General features: G+C 44.2%; 1 protein-coding gene across 4 annotated transcripts in view; it reads left to right on the top strand.

The window, feature by feature from the left end:
* Positions 1–7,544: 7,544 nt before the first annotated feature.
* The window catches only part of LOC105466588 (storkhead box 2), a 117,877-nt gene continuing 102,329 nt past the window's right edge, over positions 7,545–23,092 (top strand). For all 4 annotated transcript variants that reach the window (XR_011620767.1, XM_011715647.2, XM_071092786.1 and 1 more), the window contains exon 1: positions 7,545–8,372. Coding sequence is in view for 3 of the 4 variants with exons in the window: in XM_011715647.2 (XP_011713949.1) it covers positions 8,207–8,372 (166 nt within the window). In the remaining variant the exon portion in view is untranslated. The remainder of the gene's footprint in view (positions 8,373–23,092) is intronic.

The raw sequence follows: 23,092 nt of genomic DNA, 5'->3' as shown, positions 1-23,092 counted from the left end.
GTCCTGAGTGGATTTGGCAGTGGTGAGATCGTTAGCTACATTAGCAAGAAGAAAAATGTGTTTATGGGCACACCTTGTTTCATTGCTCTTTGCTTCATTCCACTTTGCAGATGTTGCATTTTTTACAAACTGAAGTTTTATGTCAATCTGGTGGTGAGTAAGTCTACGGGCACCATTTTTGCAACAGCATTTACTCACATTACGTCTCTGTGTCACATTGTGGCAGTTCTCTTAATATTTCAAACTTGTTCATTTGTGTTATATGTGTTATGGTCATTTGTAATCATTGATCTTTGATGGTATTATTGTAATTCTTTTGGGGCTCCACAAAGTGTGCCCATATAAGATGGCAAACTTGATCCATAAACGTTGTGTGCGATCTGACTGTTTCAATGACTGGCCATTCCCCCCTCTCTCTCCCTCTGCTCTGGCTCCCCTATTTCCTGAGACACAACAGTATTGAAACTAGGCCAGTTAATAACCCTGCAATGGCCTCTACATGTTCAAGTGAAAGAAGAGTTGCATGTCTCTTGCTTTAAACCAAAAGCTAGAAATGATTAGGCTTCATGAGGAAGGCATGTCCAAAGCTGAGACAGGCCAAAAGCTAGGTCTCTTGCGCCAAAGTCAGCCAAGTTATGAATGCCACGAAAAGTTGTAGGAAATTAGAAATGCTACTCCAATGAACACATGAATGATAAGAAAGCAAAACAGACTTATTGCTGGTAGGGAGAAAATTTGAGTGGTCTGGACAGAAGACCAAGCCAGCTACAACATTCCCTAGGTTAGCCAAAGTCTAATCCAGGGCAAGACCCTAACTAGCTTCAATTTTCTGAAGGCTGAGAGAAATGAGGAAACTGCAGAAGGAAAGTTTGAAGCTAGCAGAGGTTGGCTCATGAGGTTTAAGGAAAAGAGCTGTCTCCATAACATAGAAGTGCAAGGTGAAGTGCTGATGGAGAAGTTGCAGTAAGTTATCTAGAAGATCTAGCACAGATCATTGGCGAAGGTGACCACACTAAACGATGTATTTTCAATGTAGACAGACAGTCTTCTTTTGGAGAGATTGGCCATCTTAGACTTCGAGAGGAGATGTCAATGTCTGCCTTCAATGATACGACCTTCAAAGGACAGGCTAACTCTCTTACTAGGGGTCATGGAGCTGGTGACTTTAAGTTGAAGCCGATGCTCATTTACTATACCAAAAAACTGAAGACCTTTAAGAACAATGCTAAATCTGCTCTGCTTGTGCTCTATAAATGGAACAACAAAGCCTGGATGACAGCACGTCTGGTTACAACATGGTTTACTGAATATTTTAAGCCCACTGTTGAGACCTGCTGCTCAGAAAAAAAGATTTCTTTTAAAGTATTACTGCTTATTGACAATATACTTCAGTGACAATGGTCACTGAAGAGCTCTGATGGAGATGTTAAGGGAGATTAATGCTGTTTTCATGCCTGATAACACAATGTTCATTTTGCAGTAGCCCATGGATTAAGGAGTAATTTTGATTTTCAAGTCTTATTATTTAAGAAATAAATACTTTTCATGTGGCTGTAGCTGCCATAGATCATGATTCCTCTGATGGATCTCGGTACAATAAATTGGAAACTTTCTGGAAAGGATTCACCATTCTAGATGCCATTAAGAACATTTGTGATCCATGGGAGGAGGTCAGAATATCAACATTAACAGGAGTTTGGAAGAAGTTGATTCCAACCCACAGGAAAGATTGTGTTCAGATGCTTAGGTTTTTAATGAATGTTCCATATACTGGAGATACAAGTTTAAAAATTCAAACTTCAAGTTTTCCTTTACTAGAGATGCAAATTGAAAAATCAAAATTTCCTTAAGGTTTCAGATTCAATTTATTCTATTTGTAAATTTTGCATTTTTAAGTAAAAAATAAAAACCGTAACTCTTGGGGCCTCTGAAAAACATTTGATCAACTCGAATGGAACACTAAATCCCCTTTTCTTAACAATTAGCCCTACTTAGAAACATCTTTAAATACATTCCCTTAAACATTTAAATTGCATCTATAAATTTGGTTTATTTAATTTTTAAAATGTATTACTATTTTTGTTGAGTTAAAATACACATAACATGAAATTTACCATCTTAATCATTTTTAAGTGTATAGTCCAGTTAAGTTAAATATGTACATAACGTTATGCATCCATTACTACCATCTATCTCCATAATTCTTTTCCTTTTGTAAAATGGAAACTCTCTACCAATTAAACAACAACTCAAACAACGACCCCTCTTTTCACCTTTCCTCCAGCCCCTGGCAACCACCATTCTCCTTTGTGTCATTATGATTTTGACTATTCTAAGTACTTTATGTAAGTGGAATTATGCAGTATTTTTCTTTCTGTGACTGACTTCTTTCACTTAGCATTCTGTTTTCAAGGTTCATCCTGTTGTAGCATTGGACAGGATTTCCTTTCTTTAGAATGCTGAATAGATTCCATTATATGTATATATTGCATTTTGCTTATCCACTCATCCCTCATTGGGTACTTGGGTTGCACCCATGTTTTAACTATTGTGAATAATGTTGCTATGAATATAGGGAGGGTCCAGATATCTCTTCGAGTCCCTGCTTTCAATTTGCAGGTGTATCTAGAAGTGGAATTGCTGGATCATATGGTAATTCTATTTTTAAGTTTTTGAGGAGTTGCCATACTGTTTTCCACAGTGGCTGTACCGTTTTGCTTGCCTACCAACAGTGCACAAGGGTTCCAGTTTCTCCACATAATTGCCAACGTTTGTTATTTTCTGGTTTTTGGGGTTTTTATTTTTTTTTTTTGATAGTAGCCATGCTAATGGGTGTGAGTTGGTATCTCATTGTAGTTTTGATTTGCGTTTCTCTAATGATTACTGATACTGATTATCTTTTCATATGCTTACTGCTCATTTGGATATGTTCTTCACAGAAATCTCTATTCAAGTCCTTTGTCCATTTTTGAATCTAGTTGTTTGTTTTTTTGTTGTTGAGATTTAGGAGTTCTCTACATACTCTGGATATCAGTCCCTTATCAGATATATGATTTGTAAATATTTTCTCCCATTCTGTGGATTGTCTTTTCTCTGTTGACTGTCTTCGGATGCACACATTTTAAAAATTTCATTAAGTCAATTTTTCTGTTTTTTTTTCTTTTGTGGCTTGTGTCTCTGATGTCATACACTTGGTATACTTGATTTTTAAAAAGTGCTTAATATATCTGACTAGGAAGGCTTCAACCCAAATTTTCCCCAGTACTCTACTGGGTCTTCAGTAGTCATCAAATATGTGCCAACCATTGCTAGCCATTGGGGATATAGTTCTGAACAAAACAGAACAATGAGCAACAATGAATAAGACAGAAAATGTCGCTCATCCTCGTGGAGTTTACATTCTTCTAACTCTCATTTCATTCAACTATAGCAAAGCTAATAAACTAAAGTTTTAAATGAAAAGGATTTCAAGTCAAAATTTGTATACCTTTCAATTTAAGATTACAAGTCTAAAATCAATTATACATTTGAATTAGAGTCACAAAGCAAATCTGTCTAATTAGTGTCTCTAATCTGTCTGATATGAAAATACCAAATATACACATTTTAAAAGCCTGATTAAAGAATACTAATGCTATAAAATCAATTTGCTTTATCATTTAATTCTAACTTTCCTAATATTGAATACTGGGTTACAAAACTGAGCTTGCTTGATGGACAACTCATGACCCAGATCCATGATTGTCTGAGGTCGGTTTAGAGATCTGAAACTGACCAGAGTGACTCTTTCCATAACACAGATGGACAGACTGAGTCTGATTTTAATAGTGGCTATAGTAACAGGGACCTCCATTTTCTTCAGATTGGACTGGTTTCACAATACGCTGTTTGCTAGATTTAAGCCTTCCCTTCATAGCATTATTCAGCATTGTCCCCAATTTGGATGGATAAATTACTTCACCACCTATACCTACTTTGCCATCTGATCCGATTCAGCTAACTCAGCCTATGTACCCCCTAATTCTTCTACATCAGGCTAGTTGGCCACAAACACTGGATCATGTCACCCCTCTGCAAGGTCTGCATTTGGAGGTGGCTGAGTGGAGCTGTAGCTCTTCTCCCCAAATGTCCATCAACTCACCTCCCTTCTTTTATATGAACAATTAATATTTTCTCAGTTTAATCAAGTGCAATTCAAACTTACTTCCAGAAAATTCTTAGCCAATCTCTCCCTTCAAACAGATTCCCTATTCTTCTGTATAGAAATTCTAAAAATATCATTGCTTCTTTTATCCAAACCCTTCAGCGGTTCACACTGCACTTGGAATAGAATATAAAACCTTTACCATGGGCTGCAAGTCCCGGCATGATCTGGCTCTGCATCCTTCCATGACCTCATCACAAACCTCCCTCTTACTATGCTCCAATTTCAGCCACAGTGGCCTTTTTCCACTTCCTCCAACAGAAGTCAAGATCCCTTCTACCCCAGGGCCTTTACACAGACTGCTCCCCCTTTCTGTAACCCCATCTCCCCCACTCTGCTTGAGTGGCTCCTCATACTGTAGGTCTCAGCTCAACTGTCATTTCTTAGAGAGGTTATTGTTCTTCATAGAACTTAGCACAATTTCTGCGTTTATTTGCCTACTGTTTCTCTTCCCTACTAGATGGTTTGCTGCAGGGTCATGTGTGGTGCTCTGTTTGCCTAGCACCCATCCCAGGGCTCACATATTCTAGACAGTCAGTCATTGTTTGCTGAATGAATGACTATCACAGTTGCCACAGCAGTCACCATTAGCCTTAAGTCATAGCTATTATAATCATTCATATAACCGCTTTTGGCTCTTGGGAGGTACTGAGTAATTGTTGAATTGAGATATCTCAATGTCAGTTATCCTACATTCATTACTACAATTTATTATTACCTTTATGATCCTTTACACCAGCGGTCCCCAACCTTTTTCACATTGGGCACCAGTTTCGTGGAAGACAGTTGTTCCTTGGACCGGGGTGGGGGTAGGGTTGGAGGGTAGAAGGTTTTGGGATGATTCGAGTGTATTACATTTACTATGCACTTTATTTCTTTTATTATTAGATTGTAATATATAATGAAATAAGTATACAATTCACCATCATGTGGAATCAGTGGGAGCCCTGAGCTTGTTTTTCTGCAACTAGGCAGTCCCATCTGGAGGTGATGGGAGACAGTGACAGATCATCAGGCATTAGATTCTCATGAGGAGCATGCAACCCAGATCCCTCCAAGCGTGGTTCACAATAGGGTTCGCGCTCCTATGAGAATCTAATGTGGCTGCTGATCTGACAGGAGGCTGAGCTCAGGAGGTAATGCCAGCAAGCAATGGAGAACTGTTGTAAATACAGATGAAGCTTCACTGCCCACCTCCTGCTGTGCTGCCTGGTTCCTAAGGGGCCAGGGACTAGAAGCTGCATGGGGTCCATAAATATCCGTGGGGTAGGTAAATATCCAAGCAGCCCATGGCCTGGGAATTGGGGATCCCTGCTTTATACAGCTAGCTTTCTATAATTTCTAAATCTGTAATCTTTCTGTTCTTAGCAGTTCTCTTACAGGAAGACATTGAACTAAAAATGCCTTTTGGGGGACTATCCTTTCCTAATTAAAAACAAAAAAACACAGAACATTAGTGAATTGGTTGACAGTAATCCATTTATTTTTTTTGGGGGGGGGACAGAGTCTTGCTCTGTCGCCCAGGCTGGAGTGCAGTGGCGCGATCTCGGCTCACTGCAAGCTCCGCCTCCCGGGTTCCCGCCATTCTCCTGCCTCAGCCTCCCGAGTAGCTGGGACTACAGGGGCCCGCCACTACGCCCGGCTAATTTTTTGTATGTTTAGTAGAGACGGGGTTTCACCGTGTTAGCCAGGATGGTCTCGATCTTCTGACCTCGTGATCCACCCGCCTCGGCCTCCCAAAGTGCTGGGATTACAGGCGTGAGCCACTGCGCCCCGCCTAGTAATACATTTTGATTTTGTAAATATAAATTCCGTAGGCTACTTACTGATTACTTCTTTATTTATCCTGGGTATCCCAAGAGGTAGTACAGTGGCCACAGGTTATAGAAGGCGGTCTTGAGATCTGAATGAGGGGAGCTCTAATTCTAGATTTTATAATGCCTGTGGCTTAACGCCATCCTGCTCTGCCTGGTTCTTCAAGATCCTTGCTACCCACCTCAAAGAATTCAAGCCTTGGAATAGCACGGATTGTGTTAGAAGTTCCTGAATCCTAAGCAGCTAGAATCCACTGGCTTGTTTTTGCGATATCAGCCTGTTAAAAGCATATCCCCATAAAGATTTAACATCCCTGTCTCTGCGTCTTGGCACCTGTGAATATGAAACAACAGCATAAATATGATTTTGAACGTTGCATTGTCACAGATGAAAAAATGCATCAACAAGTCAAATAAAATGCAGCACTGAAAAAGGAAATCAGGCTTATTTTTGTCGTTGTTTACTGTACCAAAGCATTTTTGGAAACCCAATTCGAGGAGATAACCGTTTTTGAATGAACGGCAGTGGCAGAGCATGGTCGGGGTTAGCAGCAACGTGGCTGGGCGCCTTTAACTCGGCGTGACCTCCGGGTCCCGGGCCCGCGTCCCGGGCCCATCGCCCCGGCCCGGGCGGCGCATTGGCCGCTCCTCCCCTCGCGCGCCGCGCGCGTTGTTGTCCTTTAGCGATTGGTTGTTGGACCAGAAACAGCTGTGCAGAGCCGTGCCATCTAAAGAGCTGTGGACCTGAATGCAGTGTAGCCGGCTGGCGGTGACTTACACCGGGACTCCAGAGGGAGAAAGGAAACGCTGCAGGCCACTTGCATTGCGTCTTCCAGGCTGCGTGGACCTGGCGCCCCGGCGAGTGCGGTTGTGGGGGAGCTCGCCGTGGCGCCCCCTCCCTCTGGCTTTAGCTTCCGTTGGGGTTGGCGCAGGTGGGCCAGGCAGGGCACCGCAGATCTCCCCGTTCCCACGAAGGCTGGCTCGCTGTCTCTCTCCGAGGGGGGGGGACCATCCTAAAAATATGTAAATATCCAAGCGCTGGCTCCAGCCTGGGGCAGCAGCCAAGGTCCCTGCGCCGCCGCCGGGTGTTTTACATGAAAATGAGAAGCCTGATGGGAACCACGCTCTAACTTAAGGCAGCCTGGTGATTAGCATGAGACTGGGCGGCTGTCCTGCTTCCTGCCCTTCAATAGCCGTTCCGCGCGCTCGCGCCGGAGCAGCTCTGCCACCGCGCGGGGGTCGATCGCAGGCTCGGCGTCCTTGGCAGCCATGGCTCCGCGCCGCCTCGGCCAGTAAGTACGAGCATGCATGTGTAGGGGGCACATGCGTGTCGGCGCACCCACCCAGCCACCCACCCGCGCGCACGCACGCACAGCGCCCGGAACCTCGGCAAGGGGAAGATTGACGAGGCGCTGCAGTCGCGGGGACGACGCGGGCTCTTCCTGGATTCCGCAGGAGCCCGCCCGCCGCAGCTGCTGTCTGCAGAGCCTGCTCGGATCCTGTGCACACGCGCCCCCGGCTCGAGCCTCTGTGATGAAGACTGTCTCCCGGGGACTGCAGCGGAGGCAGAGCCAGCCAGCGCCAGGGACTGCGGGCCGTGCGGCTGATAGGCCCGCGGGGACACGACTCGGACACTGTCATCCCCACGCCTCGCGCTGAGCCGCCCGGCGCGGAGGGTCTGCCGCCGCCCCTCCGGACTCCCGCACGCCCGATCCCGGGTCAGCCCCGGAGGCCTCGGCTGCCTCATTTGTTTGGGTCTTTTGTGCCGTGGCTCCCAGTTGGCCAAGCACTCCTGCGCTGAATCGGGCCATTGTCTGCGCTCCCATTGCCTTCACGCTGCAAGTCTCGGCGCCCCCACCCCGCCCGCCCCCTCCCCGCCTCCTCCAGGCCGGGGAGCCTCCTAACGTGCCTTTCCCCCCAGGAATCTGGAAGCTATAAGCCGGGCGGATTGCAAATGAAGTGTAATGCATTGTGGGACGTGTGTAAAATCGGAGCCTTCGCCGTGGGGGTGTGGGGGGGCGTGGGGAGGGCCGGACCCGCCGCTGGCGGTGTAGACGCCGACGAGGAGGGGCTGGGAAAATGTGCGCAGAGTCCGCCCGGGTCGTGCCCGCCGTAGACGGATGAAGGAGCGCGGTGCGCCCCGGCGCTGAGGCCCCGAGGATCGGGGCGGCAGGTCGCCCTCCCCACCATGAAGAAGACCCGGAGCACAACCTTGCGGCGAGCCTGGCCTAGCTCGGATTTCTCGGACCGGGCCTCGGACCGCATGAGGTCCCGCAGCGAGAAGGACTACCGCCTGCACAAGCGCTTCCCCGCGGCCTTCGCGCCCCAGGCTTCGCGGGGCTACATGACATCAGGTTGGTTGGTGACCGCGTTTCTGCCCCCGCGCCGGGGCCGCGGGATGTGCTCGGTATCCCGCGGCCCGGGTGCTTGGAGGAGAGGACGGGCAGTGATGGATGCGATAAGTTATGGGGAAAGCAGGAAAAAATTAGCTCCCATCCACCATTTTGTACCTCCGCAAGATCCACAGCAGGCCCTCTCAATATGGGGTTGGAGAGCTATTAGTTAGGTAAAACGAGGGAGGGGGGACGAGCCGGGCGTTTTGGCTGCAGGGAGATAAATGACTGCAAGCCCCCGCGCTGCAGCCTCCTCGAGCTTTGTGGAGGATCCTGCGCCCAGGGTTGCCTGCAGTGCCAGGCTTGCTGGCTCCTGCGTGGTGGCCGGTTATCTGAGTGGGTATTTCCAGCAGCCCCCTGTTCTCCAAAAGGAACAGGTTCCATGCGCAGCTCTGGATGGGCTGAGTCAGGGGAGAGTCCTGCAGACATCCCAGGCTCGTCTGATTTGCACGCAGAGAACTGTGTTGGAGCTCACTGAATGCGTTCTGTGGGGGTAATGGTGTGGATGCGGATTGAATGCTCACATGATTCTGTGTGGATTTAACATACATTGCTTTGAATTAGGCTGTATGGAAAGAATGGAGGCTGTATCATGTATTTGCGTGTCAGACAGGAAGGACAAACAAAACGGTAAATGGAAAAGGGAGGCTTCAGAAAAGATTTCCGCTTAAAATGCAGTGCTGTGAAAAGCCTTCCTGAAGGAGCCAGTTCTTTTTTTGGAAATACAACGGAATGGCTTTGGTTTGATTTGGGAACCCAGGGATGAAATTCTTGAGGGAAGTGCTGAAGGAGGAAAAGCCTGGAAAGCTTCCGTTGCCTTCTCCTTACTTCTCGTTAACCACTTGTATGTAATGATGTGTAAGGCATCGGTTTTTATTTATTTTTCATTCAGAGAAAAATTTTGATTTTCTTCTGAGCACACTGTAATGGAAGAACCGAGATTTTCTTTCAAACCGCATACTGTACCAAATCACTCTGAGCCCTGTCTTAACTGGGAAGATCATTTTAAGCTTGTGGTTGGTACTTAGAGTCTAGCTTTACTCTCTTTCTCCTAAAACAGCAAGTCCTTTTTAACTGGGGTCAGCATCTCATGCTTCAAAAATGCCTTGTGACCGCATTTCCACGAACGTAAAGCCTAAATAAAAGAACCATCTTTTTTATTGCAAAATCAGGCGACATAAGGATGTTGTACTATTTTGGCAATAAAGCTCCTTGATTTTCCCTTTCGTGAAAAGCCAAATTCGTAAAGAAAGTGACAACTACAGTTTCTGCTTCAGTCATTTCAGTCGCTGCTGTGGTTGCTATATTCCTCAGACTTGTGGCAGTAAATTTTGAAACACACCTAAATCCAAACCTAACCTCAAAACACGTATGTACATAAACCCATGTCTGCCCTGAGTGTTCAGATAATCCTGGGTTTCATGTACTTAGGGTTTGAATGTCTTCATTCCACACTTCACAGTTCCCCTTATGCCTCCTAAGGAACCTGTCCTGACACCAAGTGTGAAGCTATAGGAGGGCTGGTGGCCATCATTTCTTCAACAAACCTGCAACACTGTGTTTCATGATTCAGGCACATTTCCAGGGAGCCAGTTTTTTTTTTTCTTTTTTTTTAATCTATCTTGGCATTACCTCATTATCACATTTTCATTCTTTGCAAAAGAACTTGTCTGCTATTGCAGGTGCTGTGAGGCATTTTTGAGGGCTTGAGGAAGAAGCTTTTAATTGTATTTGATTCCCTTATTTCATTTCTTGATCCGCAAATGGTAAGATGGTCCTATGGTGATAATGAAGGATAACCTGTTTCAGGTTGGCAGTTTTCTGTTCAGATTCAATGTTAGGTTACTGCTGAGAAATCTGAAGACCAAAAGATGGAAGAAAAGTTCCATCATTCATTCAGCGTTTTTCTAGAGTGCCCCCGAAGAGCACAGTGCCTTGCTGGATTCTCATGGGGTTGTACGGTTGGATATAATATGGTTCTTGCCCAGGGAGGGAGGCTTGTCGTTTATTCTTTATTTTAAATATTAGTTGATACATGGAATAAGAAGCAGGTGTTGCTGCTATGGGAGGAAATAGTAAACATGAAGACAAACACCTACAATGAACACTGGGAGAGGAGGTGGAGTCTTTCTCATGTGCAACTCTTTTGGGGGTTGGGTTGGGAAGGATGTGTATCTTCATGTATTTCCTTTACAAATATGGCTCCTTTCAAAATGTGGGTGTTGATAGAAATAGATGATATATTGAAACACTTGGAAATGATTTATAAGACATTCTCGTCCTTTTAGGAAATGTAAAGGAGATCCACTTTTATCAAGTTAGTGACTTTGGATACAAACGGAACCTTTGTCACATAAAATACTGAATAGAAAATGAAACCTCTTAGAAACACATGAGGCCTTTCATATTTCTACTTTCTGTTTGTCCAGCCATTTGGTTTAATTACTACTGGTATCCTCATACTTGATTTTTAGTAAAAAGGTTTTTGTTGTGGGGAAATTACTTGGGTTCTAAGGACAAGATAAGCCTTTCAGAAATGTACTAAATGACTTAAAATAACTTCAGTTAAGAGACTATTTTTAGACCCCCTCCCTCAACAAATATTCCTGAAAATTGTGGGAAACAATCACTTAGTTTTAAGCTTCAGGACATGAGAGAGCCTTGGGAATTTCAAGAAATAGATATTAATAATTTTCCTTTTGGTCTAGCGTCCCATATCACGCAGTAGGTGCTTCAAGCAAAATTGTAGGCTTCTGTAATAGCTTTCTAATGAGACAGCACCATTTCAAACAGTCTTTGCTCCACGAATAAGTAATTACCAGTGTGAAATGTGATTTATAGCAATAGGCTTGACATTTAGCCTTGGCCTTTCCAATACCTTCAGGAAAAACTACACTTAAGCTCAAGAGGTTAGAGCGGGCACCTATAAACTAGAGAGGTCTTGCAAAAGGACAGTTAGGGAATTCTGAAACTTTAAGTCTCGAAGACTATGCCTTATGGGACTGTTTAAGCTCCCAACTCATGCTACCAAATCTGAAGAAATCCTAAGAATTCATGAGCTTCCTAGCAACCAGTAAGTTCACAGGCCATGAGATGACTTCATTGTTCATCTTGAATATTAATTTCCCAGTGGTGGTTTCTGGGCAGAAAGGGGAAGATCTTGTCTTTTGTTCAAATCAAGATGAATAATAAAAAGTGCATGGCATTATCTTAAGAAGAAAAGGGGTTGGACCAAATGGATGTGGGATGATTCTTGTGCGTTTTCTAAAACTAGAAGTTACGATATTCATGAACTAGAGATAAAAGTGAAACTCCTCACAGAGGAGCAAATCTGTATGACGAACACTTAGTACTTTATATATGAAAACATGCTCATTTGTCTCTGTGAAATGATTTTCAAGGCCCCAAACCTGTGGTTGATGAAGTTGTTAGAGCTTTCTCTGTTAGAATTATGTGAACTGTAATCTCTTCACAAGAATGATGCTGCTAACTTTTCGTTTCCTTCACTACCCCTTCCCCCAGCCCTGGGGATGGGCACCTCTTTATATTCCATATATAATACCATCAAAGCTTTGGGGGACATTCTTATTGATCAAGCATGGAAAGTAATTTTTTCACTATACAGGTTCTACAGCACACGATCCTTAAAAGCTTTGTTTATGAATGAGAAAGTGAAGTCCTGACCCATTTTAGTCTGATGCTTATCGTTTTGATAACATCTTTAAGGAGTAAAGTGTGCGTTTTGAATACTGTGATTTTAAAGGCTTTGAAAAGAAAGACAAAACAAAAGCCCTAAACTGACATTGCAAGAAATTGGAAAGCAGTTCTGTCTGCTGGGGAAGAATGGCCAGCTCATCACCTTCATTAGTTTATTAGTTTTTGGTTTATAGAAACTAATTCTGGGGCACATTTGACTGTGTGTTCCAGTTCCTTATGTTCTGTTATTTTAAGAGACATGAGGGTTTTCTGGGAGTGGAGGATGGACACTGGAGGTTCTAATCTGGGCCTGCCACAAACCAGCTGTGTCCCTGGCGAGTAATATGACCTCCCTCCATCCCCTCCCTCCATCTGTAGGAGTCCTCCACTTCCGTGCTGCCATTACAGAATTCGGCTCCGCAGTGGCTCTGTAATGAGCAAGTGCAAGACTTCTGAGCACTTACACATGAATCGTTACACAAAAGCTCGGCCCTCTTCCACTTTTTGGAGTCAGGTGCCTCCCGCATGTGGGAATAGTGCTCATTTTGCCGTACAATCCTATTTCCCATCATCCTGAAATGTTACATGAAATGTATGCATTTTAGGACTCGCCCTGGTGACCAGAGTAATGAGGGAGGAGGAAGTAAATTAAGACCTGGTAAGTTGTAATCATATGCAAGTTTTAATAAACAGCATCCCGTCACGTCCCTTTCCCTCTTTGCGGAGATCCATTTTCAGCCTAGTCGCTCCAACTGTGTTTTAATTTGAAACTACCTATGTTGACTCCTTTCATCAGGCGAGTGGAAGTGAGGAATATTACACTTGGTGGTGAATGACTTTATTCTTTATTTCCCAGGAGAACGTGAGTGGGCTTACAAAAGGTCACCTCTCTTGGTATTTCAATATCTTTTACATTCTTTCCAATGTTTTTATTTGAAAGAAAGGAATATGAGTATATTGTATAAAAACCTTAGCACTTCTGCACCTCCAGAGCAATTCTGGCCTTAAATTCCCTACCCCCCGGAGACTTAGGACAATTCAGACAATGGTATACTCTTTGGTACACGATTGCTTAGGCTGAATGCAGGTTATAACTAAAAGCACAATCTGCTTGGACCCTTGCCAGTGGGTACTGTGCTAACTTTTGAATTTAGGACATGCTTTTGTAAATCAGTTATAGTGTGTGATGCCTAATCTATAAGGTATAAAGTAGAGGTTCTTCTAGTTGGTGAGAGTATAGATACAGTCTACTCCAAATTGACCTTATCCACAGTAACACAAGAAAGAAAGGACATGGGTGATTTTTTAAGTAGGGAGTAAACTTTTCCTGAAGTAGGAAAGGGCTGGTCTTTTTTAACATCATAATGCACAACCAGTCAATCAGAAAATTCTATTTGTTCTTCCACTTAAATATTTCTAAAACCTGTCTCTTCCTCTTCCATCTCTCTTGCTGAACTCTTTTTCTGTTCTATTATACTATCTTCCAAACATACCTCTCTTCCAGTTCCTTCCATCCTCCTGATGTCCCCCGAGGGCTTTGATGGTTTTGTTTTGGTTTTGTTATTTTAAAATCTCTCCTAAAGCAAAATTGCTCGTGTTGCTTCCCTTCCCAGTGTTCCCATCCATCACGCCTGTGGATGAAATCGTAGACCAGGGCACATCACAGTATAACCTCCCTCACTTTTTCCACCTCTTCTTCTCTTTCCCCCCTGTTCATCTCACCCTGCGCTCTGGGCTCTGGGAACTCTTTACCTGCGGCAGTGCCTGTCACCTTGTGTACCTGTTGTAGTTTATGTGACTTTGCCCAGAAGGCGTCCTCCATCCTTACAGTTCTGATAGAATCCTCTTTAGCCTTCCAGAACCAGCTCCTATGCCCCCTTCTCTTGCATCGTCTCTCAGATCCTTTCCAGAGTGAATTGCTCCCATGATGTTTGTTTTGTACTTGTGTTACAGCAACACGGTCACATTGTGCCACACCACGAGTTTACAATCCATGTGCGTCTCCAGTCTGGGTGGTGAAATCCTCACTGATAGTACCTGCCTTATTCACATCTCTATTTTGCCAGCAACCACAGAGCTTGGCATGTATCAGGCACACAGAAAATGTGTATGGGATGAGTGACTAAAATATGACTTCTTAGAAAGTTGAATGAAGTCTTGAAGTCCTAATATGAGTCACCTTCTTGTAACTGCAGAAGTTACAAGTATGTATTCTAAGATCCTACTTTTGAAAAGATCTTCCATTGTGATTGGTAGAACCAGGACCAGCAAGCTATGAGTGGATGATTAGAAAGTACTAAATAATAGGATACAATCAAGAGTCAAGTTGAGTTGGTTGATGTGGTTGCTACAAGTGGAACTGGAGTTCCGAGAACAGAAGGACGTTGCTTAGAAAAGGCTGCCTGGAGGGAGGACTTACTTGGGTCTTGAAGAAGTGGGTTGATTTGAAGAGATGGAGAAGGAGAAGGATTTGGGGGAGGTTGAGGAAGCAATACAAACTAAGGCATGAAGCTGGAAATGAAAATGGATGTGTGAAATTTGTCTTACTGTAACTCTGGGATGTTACTAGAAATAATGTGTGGGATCTTGAAATTTGGGTGGATTCAGAGTTTGTGGGGTAGGTAACACATTTGTGATTTGGGGAGAGAAATGACGAAAGGAACCTTTTTAAAGAGGTGTCAGATAGTGGCTTCCTGGGTAGATGCATGTTTTGAATGTTTGCAGCCGGGGAGACCAGAGGGGAGGTGTTTGGGGGTTGATGTGGTGATCAAGCAGTAAGCCAACGACCACAGAACAGTGTGTCCTGGGCCAGGCGCAGTGGTTCACGCGCGCCTATAATCCCAGCACTTTGGGAGGCCAAGGCAGGCGGATCATAGGGTCATGAGTTCGAGACCAGCCTGGCTAACACAGTGAAACCCCGTCTGTACTAAGAATACAAAAATTAGCTGGGTGTGGTGGTGGTGTGCGCCTGTAATCCCAGCTACTCGGGAGGCTGAGGCAGGATAATCCCTTGAACCCTGGAGGTGGAGGTTGCAGTAAGCCGAGATCGCATCACTGTACTCCAGCCTGGGTGACAGAGCAAGACTTTGTCAGTGGGGTGGGGGAAGCAAAACAAACAAACAAAAAAACTGTGTGTCCCAGCACTGCTAGGCATTATTAGCACACCACCCTCAAGATGTTAAAAATATGTCTGCATACCACCTACATTGCTACCTATTTAATACTTCTCTTTAACTTGATCTACTTTTGTATTTAAGTGAATTAAAGATAAAATTTTGCATTTCCTATGAAATTATGGGTTTCCCTTGATAATTATATTTTTTCCTAATCCCTATTAAAATGGACGTTTAATTATTTCAGTAAAAAATATTCAACTAGATACTACCCGAAATGAACCCATGTGCCCGAGTGGTACTCACACCATATAGTGGAAAACCTGAGTAGGCCAAGGGAGGAGGGATGGCAGAAGGTGGAAAGGGTTACGAAGAGGAAAGGGAGAATCTGGGAGAACAAAGGAACTGGCTGTTCTTTGTACGTGGTTGGGTTTAAGAGGTGAAAGAAAAATAAAGGTGAACATGGCGAAACCCCGTCTACAAAAGATACAAAAATTAGCCACACTTGATGGCATGTGCCTGTAGTCCCAGCTACTCGAGAGGCTGAGCGGGAGGATCACCTGAGCCTGGGGAGGTTGAGGCCACAGTGAGCCGAGATTGTGCCACTACACTCCAGCCTGGGTGACAGAAGGAGACCCTGTCTCAAAAATAAAAATAAAAATAAAAAAGGTGCAACAGATTTTGTTGTTGTTGGAAGAATACAGTAAACGACCAGGAACCTGCAGACAGTGAGTGGAGAATGAGTTCCATTTTGGGCTAGTGGTTTGATACTCCAACCACAGAGGGCTTTCAGGTATACAGGTGAACAATAAAGGCATATAGGTTGGAGGTCATGTGTGCGGCAGTGTTCGTTGTGAACATGAGAATAGCTTGGCTGTCTGTGCTTTCTGTTCCCCTTCTTGGAGGGGAGCAGATGACCGATTTTTATTTCCAGCAGAAGGAGGTTCAGTTGGATTCTGTTAACTCAGAGTTCTCCTTGGGTTTCTGAAGCCTGGAAACTCGAGGCTAGGATTGCTTGGAGATTGTCTGCTTTCCTATTCCTAAAAGTAAAGTGCCCTTGAATTCTTGGATTTGTTTTATTAGTGTTCTCATTTATTCAGAAGCCACTGCATTGTTGATAGAAGGGATATGTTTTTGATATCTATAGTCAGATCTGAAAAGAGAACTCTGCAAGTAGCAGCACAAAAGACTAGGCCAGCTATGTAAATAATGTATATTTCAAACATCTGTCATATACATATCCCGCTGAAAAATTATGGCTTAGGTAACTCATACACACAGTCAAAGTCTCCATTTATCTTTCTACTTTAATCCGTGATGGCCCCTCCAGGCCAAGTTTTCTCTTTTTGAAGATAAAAGAGAGAGATTTGGCAGATGCCTGTGGGCAGTAGGGGTAGCAGGACTATTGCCTGGCCTTATCCGTCTGATGGCCGTAGTTTCAGAGGGAGGAGCCATCCTCTGCAATTAACACTGCCTTCTCACCCCTACAGATTCCTGTCTGGTCGGTTCCCCTAAGAGAGCTAATATGCCATTTATTGCTTTTTGGCATATCCAACTTTTGCTTTGAAATTGTCTCGTTATTAGAGAAATTGAAGGCCGCCATAGTGACTGAGGTGCATGGGGTATTTGTCCTTTTTTTTTTCTTTTTGGCTGCCCAGTATCTGAACCTCTTTTCAGTGTCTGTGTCACTCCCCATTGTTACACGTCAAATGTGTCTGCCCAAAAGATATGTTCAAGTCCTAACCCCTGGTACCTGTGAATGTGCCCTTATTTGGAAATCAGGTCACTGTGGCTGTAACCGAGTTAAGATGCAGCAGTACTGGAATAGGTGAGCCCTAAATCCATATGACTGGTGTTCTTGTAAGAAGAAGAAAAGAGACACAGACACAGGGAGAATACCATGTGACGAGAGCGGCAGAGGTGGGAGTGATGTGTCTACAAATGAGGGAAGGCCCGGGACCGCCAGCCACCACCAGAGGCTGGGAGAGAGGCATGGGATTGCTTCACCCTCAGGGTCCGGGAAGGAAACAATCCTACTGACACCTGGGGTTTCCGCTTCTAGCATCAGAGCTGGGAGGGCACATATTTCTGTTGCTTTAATCCGCCCACTGTGCGGTGCTAGTTCCAGCAGCCGCACGACACTAGTCCGCCACCTGAGCCTTGGTGGAAGGCAGCGCCCGCATTCTCTGTGAAGATGCTGAAATTGCTGTGTAGTTACTTTCCTGGCCTTCCTTACGTGGAGGGCAGGGGCCAGAGACCTGGGTTTCACCCATTGGATATTCCCTTCTTATGACTTCTAATCTGGTGCTAGTAAGGTAAGATGATGGGGACTGTGAGACAGAGTCCCTGGATGTGGTGGTGTAGCATGATGGCATTCGGAGGCCAGAGGTGGCAGCCGGCAGGCGGTGCCCCATGGGACCTTGCTAGCGGTGCCAGCTGCAGGTTCGTGCTTGGTGGTGGCTGCAGAGGTGTCCTTATTGAAGCGGCTCTGGCTGCATGCTTCAAGCCTGGGTCTCCAGCTCTCCCTGGGATCCTTAAGTTACTCAGTGTATTTTACTGTGTTCTCTTTCCTGAGAGGCTGTGTAGCTGGTGATTTAGAGCAGAGATGTGGACCACGTGGCTTGGCTTCATAGTTCAATGTTACCATCACTAGCCAGGTAAACTTGGAGAAACTACTGATTTTCTGAGGACCTCAGCTTCCTTACCTGCAACATGGGAATAATAATGGTACCTACTCATTGGGCTTTGGGTGAATTAATACGTGTAAAGCACTTAGAACTAAGCTTGGTACAATGGAAGCATGATATCCCTATGACTGATTTTGCCATTAAAAGTAATGGCCAAAACTGCAATGACTTTTCCACCAACCTAATATTAAAAGAGCCAGCATTGGTTTCTGCAGTATAAAACTGAGAATTGCATCAGACACCTATATAGAATCACAACGGGATCTCAATCGTTGTCACTTCAAAATATTGATATAAAGAGTGGCTTGCACATAAGCTACACAAAAAAGTACAGTTGAGTTTTACTTTGCAACCATGTCGTCTTCCTATGGTGACCTTTCCAGAGCCCTTTTGTTTTCCCCTTTCCAATAACACCCTCTTCCCTCTACTTCCTATTTGCTTCCTCCTAGTGTTTAGAACTTAGTTCCTTGAGGAAACCTGATGGGGTGTGACTGAGCTGCTCCTTCTCCGTGCTCCGGCAGCACTTCTTGCACACACCTCTGAATAACCGATACATCTGCCATTTTCTTGCCTCACCCTCCATCTAGACTGGAAACGCTTTCAGGCCGTGGCTTGGGTCTGACTTGGTTTTGTGCTCCCAGTGTCTAGCGAGTGCCAGATGGGTAGCAGGTACACAGCAGTTTAAATGTATAGATACGGCGACACATGGTCTTGCTGGCATTCCCAGTGGCTTCAGTGGACTCTATATTTCGCGTCTTTCTCTAACCATATGCATGCTTGGTGCCCCAGGGGTTGATGCGAAGAAGCCACCGGGGTGATTGTGGTGGATCAGTAATCTTGACCCACTCACAGGGGCCCAGAGGAGCAAACTAAAGGAAACTGGGGTAGTTTAGCTATAACCACCGGGTTGTAGAGATATGAGCTTCGGTCATAGGATTTTTAAGAATTCCGGCATGGATCTTTGGTGAAATTATAAAACAACGTCTTCTGAACTCACCAAACGTCTAAGAGAAAACTTCCATTTAGATTACGTGCTAGAGCTTGTGATTAGAACGGGGCATTCTGTTAACCTAGTGAACTCATTGAGATTTTCATTTCCATTAGTTTTCAAATAACTGAAAGAAGTATTTGGACATATTTTCCCCATATTTGCAAACTGGCGGTTTATAATGCAGACAATGGGCAGATGTGGATAACTTTTTAACAGTGCTTTTAAAAAGACTGTTTAGCCAGAGAGTGAACAAGTCCCAAAGAGCAGAACAGTGAAGATGGCAATAGTGTCAAGTGGATTTTTCCTTATTTGTGAGAGTGGCTTCTGTCTGTGTTCATCAAATGCCTTTATTCAGTAAGGCAGCACTGTGATTTAGGGCTTTGAAATCAGACATTCGTACACTGGTGCTGGCACCCACTTGCTGGCTGTGGAATCCTAACAATCTATGTTATCAGTCTATCCTCTGTTTTCTTATCTTTAAGATGAGGATAAAATAGTATCTAATTTATAGTTGTTATGTGGATTAAATGTGCAAATGCAATCAAAATAATTAACATAGTGCCTGACGCACCATAAGAACCTAGTACATCTTTGCTACTATATGATTATTTCTTTTGGAACATAACTATACAGGATTGACTGGTTTCTAAGTGTTTTACACCTGAGGATGCAGAAGAAGAGAACTAGCGGGCAACTTGTGTAGTGCCGCGCAGAGTTAAAAGCAGCTTTAAATGGGATTCTTCGCCTAATATTTGGTACTCATTTATCAGAAATCAAATATTCCGTTTCTTACTGATTTTGGTATGTGCTCTGCTAAGGAAATCTACAGAATTATTCATTTATCTAAGTGGGCTCATTTGTCCTTGAACTTCCAACTAAGGGAAAATGGCAGAGAATCACCGCGCAGTCGGCAGTCAATGTTCCCGTGGAATATAACTCTAAGAGAACTTGGCTCTACTTAAAATCAGGGAAATTGTGTCCCATATAATCAGACATAGCTTACTCTGAGATTCTTATTTAGACTTTTCAGTTGAAGGTAAAGGAGAAAACTCCCGTTCTGAGCTGCGAGTTCAGCTGCGTGTTGATGTGTTTGCATATGCGATAAAAACCAGTCTCACAGAGCACAACTGAGACAGGAAAGCTGTGAAATGAAGGGACATGTTTCAAGGCCAATTTTGAAAGTAAAGCCAGTAGGCTCTCTCCTGCCAACCAAGTGCATGTTCCTCCTTTGGTGAGTTTATAAAAGTAGTGATGGGCCCAGTGGAATCTCAGGTCAGCATGGCCTCTGGGTTGCATAGGAAATAAAAGGAGGGTGCTAGAATTGGAGGTCCACTTTTCACATGTGTGAATTTTTCATCTGCTACAAGCAGATGGTTTGGCAGCCAGGCCCGGGGCTCCGGGATGACAGCCTGAGCTGGAGGAGCGGAGTGGGTTTTCCCTCTGCACCCACCTCCTGTGAACCTCTGCACCAGCCAGGATCTGGGAGCTCAAAGCTGTCCACTTTTGCTGCATGTAGCCCTGAGTTTCCATGTTACTTATTCATTTGCAACACATCCTTTCCCTTCCTTCAAATCAAGGGAAAAATAACTAAAGAACGGAAACGGTACTAAGTAACTTGTTTTCTCTGGTTATGCCCAACTAATTGAACTTGGAAAGCCTCTTCTACTTAACATTCCACAAGTATTGGCTTTCTTTAGTCAAAGCATAGCTTCTGGAGCATGCAGATCTTGTTTTTCCATATGGTGTACCCTGCTTGATGTGGGTGATTTAAGCACTTGGAGAATTACACAGAATGTTTGTTTGGGATGCCAGAGGCATAGTAAATAGTAGTGTACCATCCTGGCCTAAGGGCCAGAAATGGAGGTTTCCATTGTGAGATGCAGCCATATGCGTGCAAGGCTTCCTCTGCAAGGCAGCGTGGTGGAGTGTGCTCGGGCTGGGATTGGTGCTGTGGGCCTGTTAGAGGTGGGGTTTAAGGTTCTGCGGTCGTGGAGTCAGGCCCCCCGGGAGGTGTGTGTGAAGCTCGGCAGTGGCTCAGGCCTGGGACATAAGCACAGTCTGACAGCATGCTTCCTCAAAGATAGTGGAGTTCTGGTGTGCTCCTGAAATGTCAGTATGAAAAAGGAGCCTCTATACCCTCAATTCCCTTTCCCCTAACAAAGGAAATCATTGTTGTTGTTGGGATTGTTTTTTAAGATGGTCTCACTTTGTCACCCAGGCTGGAGTGCAGTGGTACTATCGTAGCTCACTGCAACCTCTACCTCCTGGGATCAAGCAATCCTCCCACCTCGGCCTCCCAGGTAGCTGGGACTACAGTTGTGTACCACCATACCTGGCTATTTTTAAATTTTTTGTAGACTGGGTCTTGCCATGTTACCCAGGCTGGTTTCAAACTCCTGGGGTCAAGGAGTCCTCCTGCCTTGGCCTCCCAACGTGCTCAGATTATAGACATGAGCCACTGGACCTGGGCAGAAACCATTGTTTATTGAGCATGTACTTGGTACGTTGGTACCTGTGTGTTACCTTATTTAGTCCTCACAGCATTCCTGCAAGGATGCCACCGATTACTATTTTAGCAACACAAATGTAAAAAATCTGAGAAAACAGATTTCTCACACACACACACACACACATACTCTCATATGTATACTTTTAATCGTGTTCAATGTTAGTAAAATAACTTCTTATTTTTATTTATTTTTATTTTTAGTTTGAGACAGGGTCTTGCTCTGTCACGCAGGCTGGAGTGCAGTGGCGCCATCTCGGCTCACTGCAACCTCCACCTCCTGGGTTCAAGCAATTCTCCTGCCTCAGCCTCCTGAATAGCTGGGATTAAAGGTGCCCGCCACCACACCCGGCTAATTTTTGTATTTTTAGTAGAGACGGAGTTTCACCATGTTGGCCAGGCTGGTCTTGAACTCCTGACCTCAAGTGATCTGCCTGCCTTGGTCTCCCAAAGTGCTGGGATTACAGGTGTGAGTCACCACACCCAGCCTACTTATTTTTAAATAAAGTATTTAATATTATTTCATTCCCCCCAGTGGTTCATTTTGCACTTCCTCTAAGTGGACCCCACTGTAGAAGCCTGTGCATAATGAGAGAGCAGATTTTAGGGCTCCTTGCATATTCTAACAAGTCTAACCCTAAATATTTGTGTATGTTATTTAAAAATAATCTCTTCTCAGCCAGCCGAGTTTCTTCTGAGAATTATCTTGCCTTACCCAAAGAACAATAAAGCCTCCTAAGATCTGGCAAGGGGCGGGCTGGGGCATTTGCTGAGTGTTTCCCTGCTGCTATTTCTTCCTCTTCCTCTTTTTAGCACCTTATAGTGGGTTTCAAATGCCATTGTAATGCGCTCGTGAGCTCCTTAGTCATCTTAATTGGCTTAGTGTTATCATGAGCTGTCAATCATGCAGTGAACATCCCTGAGTCTTGGAGAAGATGAGATAGTTGGGATCGAACAACTCCTAGGTCGTAACTCATTTAGTGCAAAGGTACCTCACAACAAAATTTGAAACTTCAAATGAAAAGAAGTCTCAAACATAAACATAATTTCATTCATTTGCAAATCATTTTCTTTTGCTCACTCATTTTCTCTTGTATTTTTCTTGACTTTTTTAGTTATGAAAAATTGCTGAAGAAGCATTTGGTTTAGCACAGTCTAATTTCTGCCATCTGTTGTTGTAAGAGTTTGACTGAACATTATTCTGAGGATAGCAGTAGGCTAGGATCCAAATAATGGAACAATTTGACAGTACCTGGCACAATAATTTAAAGTGACGGAACTGGGGGCAAAGAGGAAGTTCCATGGGTTTGCATGGTGTAAGATACAATTCAGTTCAAGGTAATCAAGAAACAAATTAATAAACTAGAAATGTTGAATATGATTAAAAAGGATAGATGGTTAAAATTTGGGTGAACCAACTGTATCTTTGATAAGAATCAGTGAACTGGTTTAGAATACATTAGATGTATATTAAAAAATCTTCAATTTTGGGGAAAACAAAAAAAGGCGTCCTTGTGACTCCCTGTAGGAGGGTCACTCTGAGAAAATCTGTTAACAATTTCCTCCAGCATTTCAGTGGTCCAGGAGGATGGGTTCGGTAACCCATGGCAACACAGTGAATGTGGGTAATATGAAAACATAAGCTTCGTTCAGTTCTGTTAGTAGGAGGACTTTCAAAATCTAGCACC

The sequence above is a fragment of the Macaca nemestrina genome, chromosome 3 (genome assembly GCF_043159975.1).
Source record: "Macaca nemestrina isolate mMacNem1 chromosome 3, mMacNem.hap1, whole genome shotgun sequence".
NCBI lineage: Eukaryota > Metazoa > Chordata > Mammalia > Primates > Cercopithecidae > Macaca > Macaca nemestrina.
This window is presented reverse-complemented; position numbering and strand designations above follow the sequence as displayed.